At 37.0% G+C, this 24,204-nt stretch overlaps 3 protein-coding genes and 1 long non-coding RNA gene across 5 annotated transcripts; 1 reads left to right on the top strand and 3 right to left on the bottom strand.

Moving 5' to 3' along the window:
* Positions 1–503: 503 nt before the first annotated feature.
* Positions 504–7,034, bottom strand: LOC119072664. The gene is made up of 5 exons (XM_037177922.1): positions 6,646–7,034; positions 1,628–1,830; positions 1,429–1,564; positions 1,206–1,369; positions 504–1,141 (listed from the first exon to the last, which is right to left on the bottom strand). Exons 1-5 carry the CDS (start codon positions 6,652–6,654, stop codon positions 517–519), a joined length of 1,137 nt encoding a protein of 378 aa, XP_037033817.1. The 5' UTR covers positions 6,655–7,034; the 3' UTR covers positions 504–516.
* Positions 7,035–14,644: 7,610 nt separating this feature from the next.
* LOC119072667 lies at positions 14,645–15,243 on the bottom strand. Its single transcript, XR_005086899.1, has 3 exons — positions 15,038–15,243; positions 14,902–14,959; positions 14,645–14,839 (listed from the first exon to the last, which is right to left on the bottom strand). It is a non-coding gene; the product is annotated as an uncharacterized LOC119072667 (long non-coding RNA).
* Positions 15,244–17,987: 2,744 nt separating this feature from the next.
* On the bottom strand, positions 17,988–19,103 carry LOC119073003 (wall-associated receptor kinase-like 6). Its single transcript, XM_037178328.1, has 4 exons — positions 18,931–19,103; positions 18,501–18,873; positions 18,268–18,447; positions 17,988–18,209 (listed from the first exon to the last, which is right to left on the bottom strand). The coding sequence occupies exons 2-4, from the start codon at positions 18,834–18,836 to the stop codon at positions 17,988–17,990; spliced, it is 738 nt and encodes a 245-aa protein (XP_037034223.1). The 5' UTR covers positions 18,837–18,873; positions 18,931–19,103.
* A 2,356-nt stretch (positions 19,104–21,459) lies between these two features.
* Positions 21,460–22,695, top strand: LOC119072665. 2 transcript variants are annotated; one of them, XM_037177923.1, is made up of 5 exons: positions 21,460–21,633; positions 21,706–21,827; positions 21,926–22,041; positions 22,097–22,216; positions 22,287–22,695. In XM_037177923.1, the coding sequence occupies exons 1-5, from the start codon at positions 21,561–21,563 to the stop codon at positions 22,504–22,506; spliced, it is 651 nt and encodes a 216-aa protein (XP_037033818.1). In that variant the 5' UTR covers positions 21,460–21,560; the 3' UTR covers positions 22,507–22,695. The 2 variants fall into 2 exon arrangements, with proteins under 2 accessions (XP_037033818.1, XP_037033819.1); XM_037177924.1 differs by having other exon boundaries at positions 21,462–21,629; positions 21,702–21,827; positions 22,287–22,694.
* The last annotated feature ends 1,509 nt before the right edge of the window (positions 22,696–24,204 follow it).

The raw sequence follows: 24,204 nt of genomic DNA on the forward strand, positions 1-24,204 counted from the left end.
AAGTCTGACTAATTCGAACCATCTTTACGGGAGCGAATTTGATAGAAGGATCTGTTACTTGTGCTACGAAAAGGGTTTTGACTGAATTTTCTGGTCCGTTCCATATTGAAATTTCGCGTCTGGTAGATTTATTTAAAACGCATCCTTTCAGTTTAACAATTCTCGGTATTTTAAGTCTCGGTATTGGATTGAAATGATTGCTACTATCCGATAAAAGTTTCTAATTTTACTAAGGACAACGCACTTCAAGCAAAAGTGCTATTAATTACAGCTGCCAAATAGAGTACTATTTTGTATGAAATTGTATCCACCACTCTTTTTACAGTGTAAAATTTTGTATGGAGCACTGTCAAGTTTCAGTACCCTATTTAGAGGAACATTTTGTATTAATTTTTCGTAACTCTTGAAAAACACGATTTATAATAAAATGGTTTTTTGACACTTTCCCGCAGCTCCTTGATTGTAAGTGTAAATACTTCGTGATATTGATACAGCCACGAAATTTGGTTCATATTTTTATTTCTTTGCTTTATAGTACAATGCGGTATTCGAATTGGTGTACGAATTTTTAGATGAACTTGCTTGCCCATCAGCATTATAGTCATAGTCAACGTAGTAGCGATAACCGGGCAACACATTTGTTGATTTTTGACTAACAACACTCCGATATGGTGAACTAGTTGAGTAGACAAGAGTTCTTGGAGTTGGTAGTACATTTACGTCGGTATAAGGTGCCGGCGTAGTCGGAAAAATGAGGACCCTATTGACTGTAGCATCTCTTTCAGCTGAATGATGTGGTGCTGTGTTGTATGTTTTTATATCGACATTTTGAATGTGGTTCCGATAATGTCCAAGTGGGGTAGCTTCAGAGTGTGCATAATAGGGAGTAGGTGTGGTCGTTGGATAGACATTGTAATGATTGTAGATTCTATTGTCAGAATAGTCATCATCTCTATAATTTCCATGGTTATTTTGCAATTGATGGTCCTGGAGCGTCTTGTAGTAGTTGTAAATCGGTTGGGCTGACGCTAGAGCAGGAGCCAGAGTTGGAGACTGAGTTGATTGCACTGCATAATCGCCTTGAACTTGTCCTTCCAAATAAGTAACTTGAGCATTGTAACCATTATTGTCGGCGGTATATCTGAACATGATTAAGAATGTTTCGGTCACGACCAACAAAAACTTTCAAAAACCGAAAATCTTACTTAACAACTTGGGTTCGTCCATCGGGCAACTGGACTTTATAGCTTCCTTTCACAGCACCGTCTTCCTGTTTTTGTGTGTGAGAAAAATCATCGCCCGATGATGCATCTCGCACCGTATATGAGAAGGCATAATGTTTCTTCGAAACCGATGACGATAAGTCGTCCTAGTAAAAGTGAAAGTAAATTAACGGAACGTCCACAATGAAATTGTATTTCATCTTACGTAGTCCAAGCGTCTGGCACTCGGTCGAACTGTTGCTCGTGACTTTAACGCTAATCGTTCGTACGGATGTGGCAGATTTTGCAAATTATTGTCATTGTAATCATCATCATTTGATGGAAATTGTACTGGTCCCTGACTTTGATGACATTCTCAGACACATTTCAATTCCAATGTTTTGAATAAGTTATTAGGGACTCACCTGTAAATGCCATTTGTCGGTGACGGATTTCGCAATGTATTCGACTCGGATGGCTGGTAGTCTATGTTTTGCAAAGTGTTCCTTTCATATTGGTACGGGTGAGGGTTGAAATGTCTCGGTTTAAGTGATGCTTCCGGTTCCGGTGTTTCGACACCAAGTGAGTGGACGAGTGGAAGTAGTAGGATTGTGATTGCAGGGCAAAGCTAAAATTATGTTTACATCAAACGCCTCTTGAATATCAATTGATTCAGATTGTTAAGAACTCAGTGCACTGTCTGGTACTTAAAGTCTTCTAATGCTAGTTATGCTAGTTTCACACACATTAGATGTATTGTTATGAGACGAAGCGAACGAACTGATGAGTGCCAACAAAATCCAGAATGCTCACAGCTGAGAGCATCGCTCCCTATAGAACTTTAGGAGGTGCGGTGAGACATGACTTTTTCTTTACATTGTATGTTTCCAATTGGTTCGTGCACAACTTCCGCTTTCAATTTATGAGTGAAACATTCGATAATTATACTGGTGATATGATTGTCGTCTATACTGAAAAATGTCGACAGCACTGTGTATAGTAAGGTCCCTGACCGTAATTTGTAATGGCTAATTTCTGATTATCTCGGGTCATAAGGGGTCGACTTCGTTCAAATTTTGAGGTGCTAGACTAGGCCGATCACACAAAGCATCAAATACGTCAAACCGTTCGCTGTACAAGCTCCAATGACTGTATTATTAAAAATATTTTTAACTGTCCAGTGACGCCTGCGCGCACCAACAAAACTTGCTGTCGAGGGTTCCATTGGAAGGTCTAGACTCCCTACTTCCTAAAAATATAAAAACTTGGGCTGGAGGGTCTATTGGCAATAAGTCATAGGGAAATTTCTAAAATGTCCTTTAGTACCTCAAAGAACTTTCGACCGGTTGTCGACCACTTTCATTTTTTTTCCTTAATTTACAAAGTTGCTTGCTACTTCAACTTTCCAATGATAATTTTCCCGACTTTACTTCTTACATAAAATACGATTTTGGGTTACTTTTCTGAAGCAGTCGAGTTTGTGGTTGGTTGGATGCGTGTGATAAATGCTCCTCGGACCTTGGCCAGTATGGAACAGTTTCATATATCTAGAAAACTAAATTCACATAAGAGTGGGTGACCAAAGTTCCCGAATTGTGAAAATGAAGAATTAACCTGTCACACACGGCTATTCATCTGTTATCGATAACGACGACAAAAAAAATGACAAGCTCTGGGCAATATGGTCATTTATACAGTAAAATTTATGTTAAAAAAATTGAAGTACAAGATTTGAAATCAACAGATTAAAAATATTTTGATCGTAGGAAGTAATAGACCTGGTAATAATACTAGTCATATGCTTGCCGTCTGTAATAGGTTAAAATGAAAAATATTGTTTTTCCGATTGTTATACGGATTGTCATAGAAGCAATTTCAAAGAATATGTTTTGCGATGAAAGCTATTGAAGCAAAACAATTCTCGGACAACTCTGTGCAACAGAAGATTTCTCTAATGTGATTAATGATGTAGATTATTGCAATGACCTAAAAACCACAAACACAACAACAATAGCAAGAAAAGTTCTGCATTGTGACTACTCTGATTAGGATCTATCGGCTAAAAATGCATAAGCTCGAACGCGCTATATTGAGTTGAAAGTCACTGCACATAGAAAATATAAAATAGAATGTATAGATTTGGAGATACTGTCACAGAAAGGACGCAAACATGCAAAAATAATCGGAATTTTTACAAGTATAAAACGACTGTAAAAATATACAACACAATTGAAGGCAAGATTTGGAGAGAATACCACAAGAACCAGTGCAAACATCCAAAAATAAAATCGATATTTTTATATTTCCAGAAAACGCTCAGCATGGTTGAATGTCCAACGCACTCCAAAACAGGTACAAGAACAGATTTAAAATAAGATTTTATTAAAATTAAATTTTTCAAAAAAAAATTAGATTTTTCAAGTTGGGGACCAAAATAAGAGACTTTTTGACCGTTAAAAAAATCTGTTCTTGTGCCTGTTCTTGGAGTGTGTTGAAATGACAAACCGGAAAACTTTAACACTCGAAATGTCGCCATCTGTATCTTCACGGCTATATAAAGGCATAGAGGTAGACTACCTAGAGGAATTATGACCGAAATTCATTGGAAAATTATATCACACACCACTAACACGAAAACGTCTATAAAGGTAACCAGGCGAAAGGAGTCGATTTGACGTAAACTATTGTAACGGGATTTCGGTCCCTCATTTGAATGTATTTATGTCCTTTGCTCCTACTTGAAATTCATTTTGTTCATAGTGCAAACCACGTCTTTTCGTCTCTTAATTAAATTTTCAAAAATGTACTGCCTGGTTTATTTTACGCTGCCTTGGATCCAGCAGTATTTTAGCATTCCTTGAGAATGTATGTAATTTAGTAGGGACGGTTTGACCAAAAGTAGATGAGGGATTCTTTTGAAAAACAGCCTACGGAAATCGGACGCATTTTCTATTGGAATTTTTTATATGTGCCTAGAAAGGACTTCGACCCTAGAAGCCAAAACCACTTTCAAAAAAATTCTTCGAAGTTTGTGTGGCTGGTCAAAGGTGAGCAAAAACCGATAAATTGCAAATTTTCTTACAAAAATTGCTCCAGTTACACGAGCCGTACAGGGTCGTGTGGGGTGTCATTAGAAAGGTAATCACATGTACTATTGAGCCGAATAGGGTCTTATTGGGTTTAGAATTCATCCACACTGAAATATGTGCAGATAATGTTTTTAACCGAATACGTACACTGTTCTTACTGAAATTTCTCGAGGTACACAAAATGTACATGGTCGTGTGGGGTATCATTTGAAAGGTAATTTTATGTGCTTTTGGGCCGAATAGAGACTAATGTGGTTTGGATACATCTACGATGAAAAAGAAGTTGAAATGTTTAAGTGTCCATATTTCATCATAGATGCATCCAAACCACATTAGTCTCTGTTTGGCTCAAAAGCACATAAAATTACCTTTCAAATGATACCCCACACGACCATGTACATTTTGTGTACCTCGAGAAATTTCAGTAAGAACACTGTACGTATTCGGTTAAAAACTTTATCTGCACATATTTCAGTGTGGATGAATTCTAAACCCTATTCGGCTCAATAGTACATGTGATTACCTTTCTAATGACACCCCACACGACCCTGTACGGCTCGTGTAACTGGAGCAATTTTTGTAAGAAAATTGCAATTTTTCGGTTTTTGCTCACCTTTGACCAGCCACACAAACTTCGAAGAATTTTTTAGCCCCGTACGAAGTACGAAGGGGCTTATAGGATTACGATGCCGTGTGTAATTGATGGAACTCGAAGCAGACGGTAAGGGCAAAGTGTTTGCCTATGTTCATAGATGACGAATCCGCAATAAAAATTTGGTCCGTCTGTCCGTCTGTCCATCTGTCCGTCTGTCCGTCACGTCGATATCTTGAGTAAATCAAATCCGATTTCAAAAAAAAAAATTTCCCTGAAAGATAGTCAAAATAGTGAGGCTAAGTTCGAAGATGGGCATATTCGGGTCGGCCCTTCGTGAGTTAGGGCCACCTAAGTGATTTAAGGTCTTTTGGTGATATTTATGGCAAAATAAACGATGGAAAAGTAAATGACACGGCAAATGATGGGTATTGTCAATACCAATCCAGGAAAAAAAAGTTTTTTAAAATCGGGTGAGTGGACCGTGAGTTAGGGCCTTAGAAGTGAAAAGCTACTAGGGCCCTATGTGTATTTTACATAGAACTCAAGTAAATTTAATCCGTTTTTCGTAATTTTTGGTTCATTTGGACGGTAATCGAACGCCGAATAGAAAGTTGTTGAAAAAAAAATTAAATTTGGGTCCTTGGACTAAGGCCACTACTAGGACCCTATGTGTATTTTACATTGAACTCGAGTAAATTTCATTCGTTTTTCGTAATTTTTGTATCATTTGGAAGGTAATCAAAGGCCGAATAGAATGTTGTTGAAAAAAAAAATAAATTTGGGTCCTCGGACTAAGGCCGCTACTAGGGCCTATGCGTATTTTACATACAACTCGAGTAAATTTCATTCGTTTTTCGTAATTTTTGTTTCATTTGAAAGATAATCGAACACCGAATAGAATGTTGTTGAAAAAAAAATTAAATTTGGGTCCTTGGACTAAGGCCGTTACTAGGGCCTCGTACGGGGCTTCGTAATTGCGCTATGCGCAATTTCTAAGATGTACACATTTCATAATAATTTGACTTCAACTACGTTTACGGGTGCAATAGGTCTACGGTCAAAGTAGGGTGACAGACGCACTAGGGTCACGTACGCAATAGATATACGGGTTTGTACGGGGCTCAGTCGCAGCAGACGCTCCGACTGTTCTGATGGCTCGTTTGAAAGTGGTTTTGGCTTTTAGGGTCGAAGTCCTTCTAGGCACATATAAAAAATTCCAATAGAAAATGCGTCCGATTTCGGTAGGCTGTTTTTCAAAAGAATCCCTCAGATCGGTTTAAATGTCGATTCTACTACAGAATCAGACCTTCCTTTTACAAGCGAGCGTTCGTAGAATCACTTTCCTTTTACAAAATGTATCAAACATATGTGTTTGCAACACTCCGTCTTGCATTTTGTAAAGGGAAGATCTCATCTTGTAGGATCGACGAAGGTTAGGTCAACCAATCGTTAAAGCTTGACAGTAGACAACACCAGAGCGGAAACAAAGAGAACGACGAAATCTAGAAGATTTGATTCTAGACTATTTTCTGGAAAACCTTTTTCCAAATTTTCCAACATTTTCCATAATTTTCTTAAATTTTTCCGAAATAAGCTCTTTATTAGATTTGGGAAATTTCAATAAAATATGGGAAAATGTCTCTGATCGCCCCTGATTTTATGATAACTAATTCTTTGGCGCTTTTGTTGAGTACAGTTACAGTACTAACTGAAAAGTAATTGCATTTTGGTCACGATATTCAAATGAATCATGCTTTACCTTAAACATTATTAGCACTTAGTTTGTCACTGTTATTCCTTTACTTTTAAATTTGATTATAATCGTTCGTTGGACTTCCTGCATTCACACCATTTTATTAACAAAAAAACGGTCGTTTATCACAAACTGCCACTTGAAGCTAAATCTAATACCAGCTATTCATCCAAATCAAATGTTATAATGATATACAAACTGACACAATCGAGTCTTTTAAGTGGTACCCGCCACAAAGATCGATAATATATCCGTTTTTCTTTATTGTTTTAAATTGCACGGAATTTATTATCCAGCGGCTATAAATGCACAGTAGAGCAGAACGGCGCTTTAAAACAATATTTTTAACGAAAAATTCGAACTTAATCACGAAAAAGACAAACAGCAAATGGTTCGCAAGAATTGTATGTCTATTGTATATAAAGTGAAAATATTACAACATTTGTAACGTGTGTAATAATATCTCAATTGTATCTGGAAAAAAATGAACATTTTTCGTCACTAACAGAGTCGCTGGTTCATTGTAGAATACGTGATTTTTTGTTTCTTTTTTTTCTTCTTCAAAGTATTGGTGGCACATGCACTATGCAGCACATGCAAGTCGATATAAATTATGGAGAACGATACAGATGCTTACCAGAAAACTATTTTAATTATCCCTCTTCCGTGTAACGAACAATGAATGTGCAAAGCTAGAAACACTCCTTGCCTTCTATGTCCTTCGCAGATTATAAGATTTTTCCATATCAAATTGTATAGATTCGAAACTTAGCAATCAATCGAATGCTGTACTGGCACATGTTTGTTCGAAAGGTATTCTGGGTTGATAACAGTTAGACTTGAATTTAATGCATATGAGTCTTACCGATGGCCCAAAGGCACTTTATGCATTCAGCATTTTTGTTAAAGAATTGAAACGAAAAATTTTGTTCGATGATTAACGTATCTCAATATGGTTCACCGTTGGAATGCTTGTGATGGTGCAATACAGTTTTATTCAATGGCATTGTATAGTACCAAAGCACTGTCGGTGTGTTTGGGACTAAACCTACCTTGCCCGTTTCTCTTCTATATACTCATTGAAGAGTATAACCTGAAGTGAATCATAACTCGCTGATCCATAAAGCAATCGTCTCCTCGTCTTTTCTACCTCTAGGTACTCTAGGGAGAAACGAGACTCGGACAGTTTTTTGTTTTTGTTTAATTCGCTCTTGCGTTTTTACGCGGATTTGACTGTACTTGGACTTAGAATATGGCCCTTCTTTCGCGGTCTTCTTTGTTCTGTTTTAGCTCGGTTGAAGTCCTGAATATGGTGAGAAACTGACGCTAAGACTCTGAGTGAACGATGGATCAATGGACGAAATTTCTTTTCTTGCACAGATAATCTGTAGACCCTCTAAACCCCTGTGCGTCTTTCTCTTAAGACAACAAATGTGGTATTGGGTTCAGGAATGAATGTGTTAAGAGGTAGAAAAGACGAGGAGGGGACGATTGCTTCATGGATCAGCGAGTTATGATTCACTTCAGGTTATACTCTTCAATGAGTATATAGAAGAGAAACGGGCAAGGTAGGTTTAGTCCCAAACACACCGAGCTGACAGTGCGTTAGTAGTACATCAATATATGAACTGAACTTTCACGGGTTTCACAGGCTCGTGAGGAAGTCCATAAAAAATAACCTTAAACTAATGGCAGCCATTGTACGGTTGTACCACTGTCTGACTGTTTCAACATTCAATGGATCGTTTCGACCTTTCATGGTTCAATTTCATTGTCACTGATAATCCAGATTGAACAGGTCGACTGAGATCAAACAATTAGTTTGACCTGAAAGTTCGGGCGATTTTATAAAAGGACGCAGTACGGTTACCTTGTCAATTTTCGTTTTAGATTGCCACCCAGTTTTTATGTCACATTTGACCTGCCTAATTTATTCAGGTTTCAGGTCAATTCAAGTTCAGTTATTTTCAGATCAGGTTTATGTTTATGAGTCTTAATACGGATATGGCGATAAAAGTGTTAGAATTGAGCTCAGTTAGTAAATTCCAGGACTTCCAGCGGAACAGAGCCTTGAAGATTTTTAAAGTATGTCGTAGTCATTGACGTCATTATATCGATAACGACAACAAAATAATGACAATCTATGGGTAACATGGTCCTTTATATGGTAAAATTCATTGTAAGAAAATTGAAGTACAAGATTTGAAATCAACAGATTAAAAATACTTCGATCGATGTAAGTAATAGACCTGATTACATTGCTCTAACGGGTAGAACAGCTCCTTTGTTTCCGTTCAGAATTATAAAATTTAATGAAATGACCGAGACTGATTTATTGTTGCCATTTGCTTCAAATTTGGGATTAAAAGTTCCAATAATTACAATAGACGAGACACTAGAAGAATCTAATCTATCGTAACAATTTGTTTTACGAGCTGCAAAAAAGGCTATAAATCTAACGTTTACTTTCAAGCTGACTACAACCTATCGTGAAATAAATTTTTTGAGCGACCGCATAATTTAATCCGTGACATATATTAACATTAGACGTTATACGCGACGAAGAAAAAATAAAACCACCGTAAGTCTATTCCATATAAAATGTGTAAAGCGACCGAGTTAAAGACGCATATAATACGATCGTAGAAGCAAAACAATAATAGAATCAGAGAGAAAAAAAAATTATCAGCATTTCAGTGGGAGGTGGAATTGAAATGCTATTATTTACCTGAATAAAATAATCGGCTGTGTGTTGCATTATTACTATGTTTCCTTGCAATTTTAACAGATGTTAAATACACATTATTAACATGCAAAAACAATGTTTAGAACAACGGCAATGAGAAATTATGACTTTATATTTCGTAGCCTCGGTAATAGAAATGCACTTTATCTCCAATTTATTGTTTTGTCTGTGTATAAAATCTAATGTATAGCGCAGCGCGCATGTCGAAATGGATTGCAATATTTTTGTCGATCACCCGATGTGGTATAATTTGTATCACATAAAAAAGAAAATTATAATGTAAGCGAACACTTATGTGGTGCTGAGTATAATTGATTGTTTTTGCGCTTACCAATTAATAAACGGTGAAGTCGCAAATTATACTTATTTTACGATTTCGATGATTTAATGGACAAATGATTCGTTCCGCATTTAGACAGCAATTTGAAGAATTTTTTGTTGGGTAAAATTGCAGTTGCCTCTGGCAATATGGGAAAGACGGTACAAATGGTGAAAAATATCTCTTGTGAAACGCCTCCAGCACTATCATCCATATTTCAATATTATCAATGTTTGGGGAAAATAACGGAAATCAAATTGTTATTAGCTGTCTGCAGTGCTTTTGTGAGCTTTGATCAGTTTTTTGGGACTTACAATAATGGGATATTGAAATGTTCCGTTGAAATTTTAAAAAAAGTCCAAAGTTTACAAATGCTGATGCTCAAAGTAAGCTGCTAAGGATCGTTTGCAAATTTAGTTGCTTAAACTCTCGTGTCGACTGTAAATAGGAAAATAGGTCGTAAGTAGAAACTTCACACTATGTTCGATTACGGGACACTCTAGTTAGACTAGGATGTATTCCGTTGAATTATTTCATACTCGAATCCTTGTGCACTGAAAATTTTCTTATAACGATTTTGGACCAAAAGGCCTTCCTTTAGCTCAAATTCAAAAACTGACTCAGTGACATATAAATGTTTCATATAATTTCCGGACGCCAATTTTTTCTGGCCCTGTGGATATTTATTCAAATTGCCTATATGGAAAAGGATTAATGGATGAAAAATGAGCTATGGATCGAATTGTCGATTGTCCACTAGAGTACGTTGTAAGATTCAAAGTTTTTTTTTTTTTGGAAATAGCGAGCTAGGGGGTATTATTCCCTTGACTGTAAGTCAGGGTCTTATGCCAGAAGATACCCTAAAATGTTTGTCTCAAAAGTTGTATGAAATGTTATGAAAAACGTAAATGTTTGTTGCTTGTTAACACGATAACTAGAGAAATTTTCAACCAATTTCTATGAAATTCATTTTAATCGACGCAGAACTAAATTCCCGAGGTTAAGTTCGAAGATGGGCTATGTGGGAAGCCAGTATTCCAGTATTTTACACTGTTGATGATAATTGAACCAATCGAGGACGATTACTTTGATTGAACTTACCATTGTTACAAAAATACGAGTAGAGTAGAATGATCTGAAACCTTTGTTGGAGGAGGAGGAGTTTTAATAGTTATTGATTTCGATATTTGACTTTCTATATTTACTGTATCAATTTGACAACTATCACCGTGATAGCCAACTATCACTGTGATGGCCAACTATCACGGTGATGGCCAACTATCACCGTGATAGCCAACTATCACTGTGATGGCCAACTATCACTGTGATGGCCAACTATCACTGTAATGGCCAACTATCACTGTGATGGCCAACTATCACGGTGATGGCCAACTATCACTGTGATGGCCAACTATCACTGTGATGGCCAACTGTCACGGTGATGGCCAACTATCACCGTGATAGCCAACTATCACTGTGATGGCCAACTATCATTGTGATGGCCAACTGTCACGGTGATGGCCAAATGGCCAACTATCACTGTGATGGCCAACTATCACTGTGATGGCCAACTATCACTGTGATGGCCAACTATCACTGTGATGGCCAACTATCACTGTGATGGCCAACTATCACCTGTGATGGCCAACTATCACTGTGATGGCCAACTATCACTGTGATGGCCAACTATCACTGTGATGGCCAACTATCACTGTGATGGCCAACTATCACTGTGATGGCCAACTATCACTGTGATGGCCAACTATCACTGTGATGGCCAACTATCACTGTGATTGCCAACTATCACTGTGATTGCCAACTATCACCGTGATAGCCAACTGTCACTGTGATGGCCAACTATCACGGTGATGGCCAACTATCACTGGCGAAAGTAGTAGTTTTCGCGCCATATCATAAAAATGTATAAAATTTTATGAAAAACCAATTTCTGAGTCGTTTTTTTTAAATGCAGGGAATGACATTAAAGAACAATCAAACAGAAAACTTTAAAACTTCCATGAGTGAGAAACGTTTGCGGCCGTTGCGGCCAGAGCGAAGCGAGTCGTGATTCGCGTAATTCGAACAAGTCGTGATATTTTATTCACGATTGGAGGATTTGTGAATGCAGTAAGTACCGAGGCACTTCCTTTTTGTACATAAGTGTAAGTGAAGAACATCTGTTGAACTTTTTTATTTTGTATCAAAGTGAAAGAGTCCTCTAATCGTTCTACATTCACATCACTTACTTCTGATTAACATTAACAATAAGACGATGAAACATAATAATAGAAAGCTCATACGAGTGGGACGTTTGCGTAATTACGTAATTCGTAATAGACCGTGTGCAGTATAAATAATTTATTTTTAATTGATTTAGATTATTATTCTGTAGAACAAAAGTGTAAACCGAATATTTGAACAATGTCTGCTTGATTTTATATTTCACTTTAAAAGCTGTAATTTGAATGAAACTAAAAGGATATCCGAACCATTCTAATTCATTCTAATTGGATTCTTACTAAGATTCTAATAAGTGGGATGGCATCGGGATGGCAACAATATTTTTCAATAATTTCTATAAAAATAATTAAATATTTTTTTCATTGTAAATCTTCTTTTTATTGAAATATGAAACTTTTTTCTCATAATCGCACACGGTCTATTCACACGATTCGTTGTATTTAATTTATGATTTATGGATGATTGAAATTGATAATAAAAACATAGCTAACGCCGACCCGTACGAAACACCTATTCGTATCAAAAGCCTTTAATGTGAAACTCTTCATTTCTCTTACTTCATTTTCTTCTCTGCTGAAAAACTATTCTTCCTTTTAAATCACTTACATTATCCACTCTTTGCCTTGTTATCATATACAATTAAATTGCCGGAGGCAATATAGACAGCCCCGTACGAAGTCAAATTTCATAAATTCCTATTTAAACAGCTATATACCGCTATATTTACCTATATTTCACTGTAAATAAACATTTCACAGAGGAATATGCTATTATATAGCTCTATATGCCTGCATATAGCTCAATATATCTGTATATAGGTATATACAGATGTCCGTATATGGAATCCCTGAAACCCCACACACATAACAAATTATTTCCATGTTAACAGAAACTCTCTAAGTATCATTTTTCCCAAGATATTTCTATTTTACTAAAATCCAATATGGCCGCCGGCAGCCATTTTGTTAGGAGACCGGAAATAGTACCGACGCTTTACATTCGTTAATACCTTTCAAACAAAAAAAAAATCATGAAATTCGGTCAAAATTTACTCGAGATATTGTCAAAATACACCACGTTCACTGTACTTCCGAGTAGCCAGATAAGAGCTCACTCCAAGAGACCTAGCTCACGCTCCGGAGAACATAATTTCATAAATTTTTTTTCTCTGATTGGTACGGTCAATACCTATCTAATAAAGCTAAACCAGACGAAATATGTTCAAATGTAGCCGACCTACAAGCAAAAACTGCTTGCCGCCCTGTGCCTGTTCCACACCAAGGGGTCTAACTCACGAGTCGGTCATCCGATTTCCATAAACTTTTTTTTTGTCCATCGGTATTGTAAATACCTTTTATTTGACGTATCACTTACAAGTTTACGTTTAAATGTCCGGAGATATCTTCGAAAAACCGTAAAGCACTTATTGGGCCACAGCTCGGGAGGGGTCGATCCAAAATCACTCATCTTCGAACTTAGCCTGTCTTTTGACATTACCAAACGGGAAAAAAAAGAATTTTCAAAATCGGATGCGTTTTACTCAAGTTATCGTGCAGACAGACGGACAGACGGACAGACGGACATTTTTTTTTCGCGGATTTGGCATCTCTAGACAACCACAAGAGGTTTCCCCTTACTCAGGGAGTCCAATTCGACGTGTTACAAACGTATACGTAAGCGTATAAGACCCCAGTACTTCGTACGGGTCTAAAAAGTACTTTTCCAAAGAATTTGGACTCAGGCAAAGGTTTTTGTAATGCGTCGGTGATTTGTGATGCTTTTAAAGTTTAAGCATATATTAATAAAATCAAGGAAACTGACCCGCCCAAGAGGTGGGGTTCACACGAGTCGTCGTATTTAATTTATGATTTATCGTTGATCAAAAATCTTGCCGCAATTTACAATTTAGAATCCAAAAGTACTTTTCTTGGCTTATTCCAAAGATTTTTTTGAAATTATTGCCATTTTGCGTGGAGTTACAGCATATGAAGAAATAAGTTGGACTCAAGCAATGGTTTTTGTATCAGTGATTTTTGATGCTTCGGAAATTTATCAACGAAAAATAAAACGAAATTGATTAAAAATATATTCAGAAAATTGTCAGTCAAGGGACCTGACCACAGCAAAAGGTGGGCCTAGTTAAAAAAAAATCCCATAATAATCCCTGGAAGTCGGTGACCTTTTGATACAAATGGAATTCGAAGTAGATGTTAAGAAGGGCAGTAGACTTAGATAAAGACGCAGACAACAGGTGTTTCAAATCATCGAAGCAGAATAATAGTACATTACGTACTTGTTTGGAGATTGCTATTTTTCCGATACGGAGGTTTGTAACCCGAGTCGAAGGCAAGGGCTATAATTTCTCATGGCAAAGTAACAATCTCTAAGCAATTACGTAAGGTATTTTACTTGCGAAATAAAAATTATTGCAAGTGTCGACGATGTGTCCCTTGCGAAAATTTCATTTTCATTTCGCAGGGTGCTGCTGCTGCAAGTAAAAATATTTTTAGGCTTTTTAACACATATAATGTCAATCATGTGGCATTGCTAGTGTCACGACAGAGTAAAGTTAACCAGGCAGTAGCGCTGATTTGACTAGGGACCTGAATAATCTAGTAGCCCAATATTTTTTGCGAATAACATCTATCAATTTATGTCATTGTTCATTTAAGTTCATTTTCATACGGAGTATTAGGTCCTTATTTGACGTTTCGAAAATGAACCGCTCTTGCCTGGTTTATTTTACTCTGCCGTGCTAGTGTTAACATTTGACGAATTGCTAATTAGTCTGAATTTCTTTTTCATTTCACAAAACGATATTCGTTTCTTTGGATTTCGATAAAATGTTTTCTTGATAATGGCTGCGATTTCTGGATACTCGCCCTCAATTTGTACTACAGTAAAAATATTAACATTTTATGCTCCTTCTTGTATTTAACACAACTTCTAAGCTTACCAAAATGCAGTGGACTTTTCTTCATTGTTTCGTAGTTTTGAAGTAGATCTCTCACTGTCTGAAATAAAACCGAAATTTTTTCCCATTGATACACGCCAACATATACTAGAAAGAATTTCCGTGTAAAGTATCTTACCGTTATCGCTCCAGAGTAATCTGTATTCGTATACGGTTCATGAACGCCACCAGTCCAAATCTGATGGGCAACTACACCAAATGACCAATGTCTGATTTAAAAGAATAGGCACCTTCTGGATCGAGATAAGTTTTTGATTGCTGATCTTTCGGGGTGGAATCAGGCTGCGTGTTTACTTCAACTTTATTGACAGTACAGTTACCCAATTATATTATGACTACGGTTGTGGGATTCATTCCTTTTACATCCTACACACTTCCCACATTCAATTGAACCAACGAATTCAATTTCATTTTTGATTTTGTCGATTGGCACCATTGACATACAAGTGGTTAGTTCTCATTATCTGCTTGTGGTGGCACCATATACTTTGCGTGTCCAAGCAGTTAAAGAAGTACTAGGTAGCGTCAATCAAAATTATGAAAGAACAGTTTAGATCACATCTGATTTGATCGCAAAGGCAGTAAGCAATTTAGAAGGTTTTTTTTGTGCATTATATGTATTTTACATGCTACATGCGTCGAAAACGGTACTTTTCATGTTTCACGCACTAATTTCGACTTCCAAAGCATGCAAAAACCACTCGGGATAAATAGATGAAATGTCTTGTTTTCGCGTGTTTATTGACCTCGGCTACGCCTCGGATCAACAAAATTCACACGAAAACTCTACTTTTCATCTTTTTATCTCAAGAAATGTAAAATACAAATGCTTTTCTGATCTTTCAAACGTGAGAAGCAAGTTCGTGTGAAATGGGAGATATGTAAAACGCTAATGAAATACATGTATAGAATGAATGGAATGAATTGGATGAAAAAAACCAACAAAAGCGGTAAAAACGTATGTTGATTGTTGAGTTTAAATTGGACAAAATAGCAAAATTCTAATCATAAGATGTTGTGCAACAAAATGACGATCGGCTGTACCTCCACCGCTTTTGATATCCGCCTTCTTGGCACATGACATATGCAAGATTCTTTTCATAACATTTTCATTGTTCATTTGTCAACAGATTGCGAAGTGACATTTCAGTTATTTTTAAGCTTTTTGTGATATCGCAAAAACTGCAGGTTATTTCATTATCTTTGGGAACACTGGTTCTCCAATTCAAATGAGTGATAGATCGTTGGATTCATCTTTGAATTCTAGAGAAGTCACATCTTTAATTTTTTCGATTAATTTTGTTTGTTTTCAGTGTTTTCAAAAGTGAAGGCTTGTCAGAGGGTCCCGCGAACAGTTTTTCGGAAATTACTCAAGAAATAATTATTTAAAACCATTGTTATGCTGTACTAATGTCGGTCTTGGGAAGACCTACCAAAAATATAATGCTCGCCTTCTCAGCAAAATTGATGTTTCACGGGACTGACTGTGTAGTGTTCTAGCCTGCCTCACCCACTATCGTTTCACATATATAAGATCCCAGGTCTTCTGTGTGGCAAGCCTACAGAAACTGCAATTCTTCGGAAAAAGGAAAAAAGTAGATAAAAATGACTGCACTTCCAGACGCTATTCCAGTAGTAGAGCCCTAGAAAGAAAGTTAAAATTTTCAACTTTACAGCAACCTTTTTCCGAAGACCTGCAGGTTTTGTAGGCTTGCAACACAGAAGTACTGGGATCTTATATATGTGGAACAATAGTGGGTGACATGCTACAACACTACACTGTCAGTCCCTTGGAACATCAATTTTGCAGAGAAGGTGGACTCTCTGAACACTATATATTAGGTGAGCAGTCTTTTTTTTCGCTTGTCAATAAAAAGAAATAAAACGGTAAAACGTAATAAGGTCCAAAAAAATGTTTTTGTCATAACTTTTGTGGATGTACTTGCACCAACCAGTGCAAGTCCTGTAGTACGTCTTCCCATGACCGACATTAGTACAGCATAACAATGATTTACAATAATTATTTCCTGAGTTATTGCTGAAACTGTTCACGGGACCCTCTGACAAGCCTTCACTTTTGAACACTTTGCACCGAAAACAACAAAATCAATCGAAAAAATTAAAGATGTGACTTCTCTAGAATTCAAAGATGAATCCAACGATCTATCACTCATTTGAATTGGAGAACCCGTGTTCCCAAAGATAATGAAATAACCTGCAGTTTTTGCGATATCACGAAAAGCTTAAAAATAACTGAAATGTCACTTCGCAATCTGTTGACAAATGAACAATGAAAATGTTATGAAAAGAATCTTGCATATGTCACGTACCAAGAAGGCGGATATCAAAAGCGGTGGAGGTTCAGCCGATCGTCATTTTGTTGCACAACATCTTATGATTAGAATTTTGCTATTTTGTCCAATTTAAACTCAACAATCAACATACGTTTTTACAGCTTTTGTTGGTTTTTTTCATGCAATTCGTTCCATTCATTCTACATGTATTTCATTAGCGTTTTACATTTCTCCCATTTCACACGAACTTGCTTCTCACGTTTGAAAGATCAGAAAAGCATTTGTATTTTACATTTCTTGGGATAAAAAGATGAAAAGTAGAGTTTTCGTGTGAATTTTGTTGATCCGAGGCGTAGCCGAGGTCAATAAACACGCGAAAACAAGACATTTCATCTATTTATCCCGAGTGGTTTTTGCATGCTTTGGAAGTCGAAATTAGTGCTTGAAATATGAAAAGTACCGCTTTCGACGCATGTAGCATGTAAAATACATATAATGCACAAAAAAAACCTTCTAAATTGCTTACTGCCTTTGCGATCAAATCAGATGTGATCTAAACTGTTCTTTTAGAATTTTGATTGACGCTACCTAGTACTTCTTTAAATGCTTGGACACGCAAAGTATATGGTGCCACCACAAGCAGATAATGAGAACTAACCACTTGTATGTCAATGGTGCCAATCGACAAAATCAAAAATGAAATTGAATTCGTTGGTTCAATTGAATGTGGGAAGTGTGTAGGATGTAAAAGGAATGAATCCTACAATCCCATAGTCATAATATAACTGTACCTGTAGAGTGTGGATTAACATCTACTAATTGAGCCCAATCATCGAATGAACCTCCATTCATAGCTTCTATAAAGGTTTCCGATGGTTCATCTGCTTCAAACGTGTACTCTTTTTGATAAACTGGCAGAACTTCTGGTGCGATGAAATACAATTGAAATGCAGCACGGAGAAAGTCATCACCTGTGACGACAGCTTCCTTTGGAATCTGTTAAGTGCATTTATCTGATATCTGATCATATAGCGAGTCGTCCTGAGCGACTTACCATTCTATAAACCGAGCCATGGCCATCAAGAAAAGTTGATAGTCCGAAATCTGTAATCTTGGCTCGGACGTTTTCATCGATTAGGACATTTCTTGTTGTTAAATCACGATGTACGCAACGATTTGAGTGTAGAAATTCCATCCCATTTACAATGTCTCTCGTTAAACTTAATTTGATCTCCTAAGATGATGGTATGAGTCATTTGAGAATCAAAGCTGATATTGTTCACTCACGTATGATTGTATCTGCTCTTGCATACAATCATCAGTTGAATGCAACACTTTATGAAGGCTTCCATTGCTCATATACGGAAAAATCAACCATGGCGCAGCGTTTGGTTGACGCACCACGGATAATAGACGAAGAATATTAACATGATTGAATGTCGAAGCTAGCGCAGCTTCAAACCGTGCATTGGCAATATACTCTGGCTTTACATTAGCTTTTGATTTCTTAACTGCAACTTTCATGTTTTTATTTATTAAGCCAAGATAAATGCCACCAAATCCGCCAGCAGCAAACGATGTCTCTTTAATAGTCATCAAACCATTTGGACCAATTTCATCCATATGGATTTCGTCAATATGAATGGTTGGTTTCCCATACCTAACGTACATTGTCAAGATAAATACCTACATTCCTTTCAAAATCGAAATAACTTGCCATTTATACGTGTGCAACCGATTGTGGCCATTGGATTGCTTTATGTAAATGTGTAGATGACGTCAATTCCCTTCTGGAGAAAAATCGTGCATTGAAAAACTCACATCGATAGAGTTCGTTGAAGGATTGTCTTCATTGTCATCGTAACCAGTGGCCATTTTCAAAAGTCTTACGCACAAGGTTATATCTAGTCAAAAAAATGGAAATACTAAATTGTCATAAAGAAAGCTATGAAGTAAATTTCGATATTTCGATTGCACAAAAAAAACCTCTAAAGGAGGAAGTGTGACACAAGTTCATTGCCTCTGAAAAAGTCCTACATTTTAAATAGTCTTGCAATGAGAAACTGCTTCCCTAAGATGCTATTGAAATGTCAAGGAAGTTGTATAATCCCAGTATGTAACTTCTGTGCCTGATATAAGTATTGCAAGTATTCTTATGAAGTACAAGAATGTAGGTCTTGCGATCACCACTCCTAGTATTACTCCTAGTATTATTCCTAGTAATAACATTTATATTCTTGAACTTAATGTTAGCAGAACGTACAATACGGAGGTACCACAGACCAATGATAACAGATGGCACTGTACCGGCTGGGTGGAAGCAACGCCATCTGTTATCATTTCTTTAAGGTACAATATAGACTATCACTTTTTGGACTTGTAGCGTTCAGGAATAGGATGCAATGTGTATGTTGTTTTGTGCTGAAGGTAAGGTTATTTTATTTTTTTATTTTATTTTATTTTATCTGTTTAATGATCAACAAACAGGCCAAAGCCCAATAATATGTCAATCAGCAAATTACAAAAATGGAAAACTTTAGGAAAAATCATAAACCAAAAGCATAGCAAAACGTTAACAATGTCAACAACCATCACTATAATCAAAATCAAAAAGCGAAATGATCCTTGACTAGGCTCTTAAATACAGAAAACCTGTCATCCATTAAGTTTAATCGTGAGAAATATACGTCGTGGTGCTCTTGCAGGCGATAAATAGGACAATTTCTCTGTACATTAGTCTTGAATTTTGGAAGGTAAAACAAAGTCTTTTGCCGTGTGGATGTAGAACGTCCATCAAACTTAAGATGATGATAAAGTTGAGAATCGATACGATGATGGATCGGTTTGAACAGAGTGAGTTCGTCATTTTCCAACCGTCGTGACTCCAACGAGTGTAACTTCAGAAACTTTAGCCTTTTGTCGTATGATTGTTTCTCCATGTTGAATTTGTAGAAAAACATCCTTGAGAATTTCCTCTGAACACGTTCAATTTGATCGATTGCATTGAGATAGAACGGACTCCAGACCGACGAGCAATATTCCAACCTGTTTCGGACGAGAGAGTTGTAAAGAATCATCATGCTTGTTTGGTTAGAAAAATATCTTCCACAGCGAAAAATGAAACCTATCAGACGATATGCCTTCCTTGTTACCAAATCGACATGCTCATTGAATGACAGTTTATCGTCAATTGTAACTCCGAGGTCCACCTTTGAGTGTACTCGCTCGATGATTTTGCCACTAAATACATAAGGAAATTCAATTCGGTTAAGACTGTGTGTGAAAGACATAACAGCACACTTCCTATGGTTTAGGCTCATAAGATTGGTTTCACACCACCGTTCCACTATATCGAGATCTTTTTGGAGAAGACGACAATCATCTTCAGTAACAATCGCACGAAAAACCTTAATGTCATCAGCAAAACCAAGTCCAGCCGATACAGCTGATAGCAAGTCGTTGATGAAAATTATGAATAGAAGTGGACCTAGTATCGATCCTTGCGGGACACCAGAAGTTGGATGAATTTCGTCGGAAGTTGAGCGACCGATGACGACAAGTTGTGTTCTGTTGCTAAGATAAGAAGCAAACCAATCTATTAATTTTGAATTTAATCCGTTACCTTTGAGCTTTCCAATCAATCGAGCATGGTCAACTTTATCGAAGGCTTTCGTGAAATCAGTATAGACAGAGTCCACTTGACCACCATCAACAATATTGCTATTGTCGACACATATTCCATCAAGTTCGTCTGGGTGGATCTCTTTGAGTAGAAACCATGTTGTGAATAGTGTATCCTGTGCTTCAATTGCTCAAACAGTTCATTGAAAACCAATCTCTCAAAAACCTTGGAGATAGCGCATATAATGCTTATTGGTCTGTAATTTGACACGTCGGCTTTGTCACCATCCTTGAATAAATATTATGTGAGTGACACCTTCGGCGATGAGCGCAGTGTAACATAATGGACTTTCGTCACTTCTTCGAAGCAAAGCTTAGTGCAATCGGACTGTTGGCAATTATTTATGTGCTCAAACGACACAATGATAAGATTATGTCTGCAATGTTATCAGTGCGAAACAGTTGAAACAGATTAGAAAAAAAAGCGACCGATTCGGGGATTATAAACTAGCCCAACCAGAAATTCAAGTTTATCATAATTTATCTTTGTTAGAAAAGCTGCTATAGATATTTATTGCTTTGATAATCGAGCAACAGAAGTCGCGGGTTTAATATTTATTTACAAGCTTCTCGTCTAACACTTCTAATTCCTACAAAATATTCAGATACTAAGTTCCTCTATCGTCCAATTTATCCATTTCGAATTTTTGAGTGTTGCAATACGAAATGACATCTCTGTCTGATCCGACTAAGAAATACATTGTTTTCGTCTTTGGTTGGGATTTATTCCCTTTACCAAGTAAGTGGCAATTAATCATGTGAATAAAATGTTTGCCTTCAATTCAATGACGATTTGTTGGCTCATTTTCAGACGTGAAAGGAATGGTTGCTGGTGCTACCAAACTACCCAAACAATATCTTCACGTTGGCATTGGAGTCTACAATCGACTGTATCATTTCACCACAAATGGAATTCATGAAAATTATTCAATGGTAAAAGCAAAATTGCCGTCCGTCGTACCAAGACCCAGAGCAACTCGGGTCGCTGTTCGTTGTTTTTGATAGATTTTCTTATTCGATTTTAATAACAGCCCGACAAATATAAAATTTTGCATGATGAAGATAGTGAGAACCTATATGGTTTGACAACGAAAACTCAAGTGGAATTCAAAACATGGTGCGATAATCAGAATCGCGAAACGTTCGGGTATCAATTTTCAATTTTCGACAACAATGCGGATTTAGAAGAAAATCTTTTACAGTATCGACAGTTACAACACAAATAACAACAATTGCATCTGCTTTGCAAGGGCAGCTTGTCAATTCCTTGAAGTTGACTTCGCCGGTCCACAAATTATGCTGCAAAATTGGTTAGAGTCATCGTAAGTATCGTGATGCTTTACATTGAAGGATTCTACATCAATGCAATGGTATCCCATATTACTGTTCTAGAACTCTAGCGAATCCTATCATTGAAAATTTGCGAACGAATGCCGTATTCCAATTTTTGTCGTCATCGACGACAAAATTATTTGGCTCGAAGTCGGCTGAACTTGATGTCGAGAAGACAATTTTTAAAGTGTTTAATGTTGATGCAGCAATGGCTAAGCTATATCAATTATCGAATAGTGGTGGTGTTTATCGAAAGGAAGATGCATCCATAATGGAATGAACATTGGCAACGTATTTCAAGCAAAAGTCATCATAGTAAGTAGTTGTGTGACACACTGTCAAGTTTCAGTACCCTATTTAGACTACCACTCATGCTTGAAGTGCGTTGAAATTGGTGATAATAATATATTGCGAAATTTGTGTTTATTCTATCAGCGTCGTCTGATCGTATGATCCAAAAATTGTGTATCCAAAAACTTATTAAAAATATTTTCATTATTCTGTACCACAGAGGCTCTTCTTAAGCCGTATGTTGGACCCAGTAAAAGCATAGTGACTAATCTAACTTTGAATGCTGTTCAAAATGTTGTACATTTTTTCTAAGTCATATGGGTCATACGAGGGATTAGAGTGAGCAGGGACTGCTGCTGATGCATTTATATGTAAGCATAGTAATAACAGCAGCATCAAATTGGACCAGCTGAAAATCAGCTGAAGCAAACTTAGGCAGAAATTAGTCCTTTCCAGCAATGGTCCCAAAAAATTTTTTTTGAATAAAAAACTTCCTGTGCTGCCTGCTAAAACAAACAAATTTTAGATTTAACAAGAATAGACCGGCTGAAGCCTGGTGAGGTATTTTTTCATATTTTTTTTAAATTCTGTTTACTACTAGCTTGGTACTCATTCAAGTCCCACTTTGGTATTCAACTACCAAATTTTCGAATTATAAATAGGCAAGCGAGCCGCCTTTTTTATCAGTCGGTGTGCAGCTCTCAAACAGTAAACATCTCTGCAACATCCGCATTAGTTTGGTAGTCAACTACCACTTCGGTAGTCAACTACCACTTTGGTACTCAACTACCACTTCGGTAGTCAACTACCACTTTGGTAGTCAACTACCACTTTGGTAGTCAACTACCAATTTGATAGTCAACTACCACTTTGGTAGTCAACTACCACTTTGGTAGTCAACTACCAATTTGATAGTCAACTACCACTTTGGTAGTCAACTACCACTTTGGTAGTCAACTACCACTTTGGTAGTCAACTACCACATTGGTAGTCAACTACCACATTGGTAGTCAACTACCACATTGGTAGTCAACTACCACATTGGTAGTCATCTACCAAATAGTCGATTTATAAATAGACCAGCAGGCCGAATAATTTCATCATTCGGTGCGTCGCTCTCAAATGGTAAACATCTTTGCTGCTAAATATTTTGGGGGTCCAACTACCAACAACTACCAAACTTTCAACAGATGACAGATGAAGTGTCCACAATAGGTCTTTTTTTCCTATGGAAAAAAGACCTAAAAACTTGCCATTTCGATGTCTAATTACCTCGTCATGAATGCATGGCTCGCCTTGGTAATGACTGTTTTTCGAGACGAAACAACAATAACTATTTACCAACCAATAATTTACTGTAACAGGGTGGGGAAAATGTTTGTTTAAGAAACAGAACGTTTTGCGTTACCACGTCGGATTAAAGTAAACCAGTAGCGCTTAATTTGACTAGGAACTGCTCCTGCCTGGTTTCTTTTAATCTGCCGCGGCGTTACGTAATTTATGTAGAAGCTAGAGAGTTTGAATATTTGAAACATCGAGAAAATGATTGCAAATCGTTAGGAAAATAAGACCTTATAATAGATCTTCTCGAGACGCGAAGTCTGAGTCCAGAAAAGTTTTCTGTGCATGAAGACATGTTCGCTTGATAAGGAAATGCAGCGTGTGTATTAGGCACAATTTTCTGTCT

The sequence above is a fragment of the Bradysia coprophila genome, assembly GCF_014529535.1.
Source record: "Bradysia coprophila strain Holo2 chromosome IV unlocalized genomic scaffold, BU_Bcop_v1 contig_84, whole genome shotgun sequence".
NCBI classification, from domain to species: Eukaryota; Metazoa; Arthropoda; class Insecta; order Diptera; family Sciaridae; genus Bradysia; species Bradysia coprophila.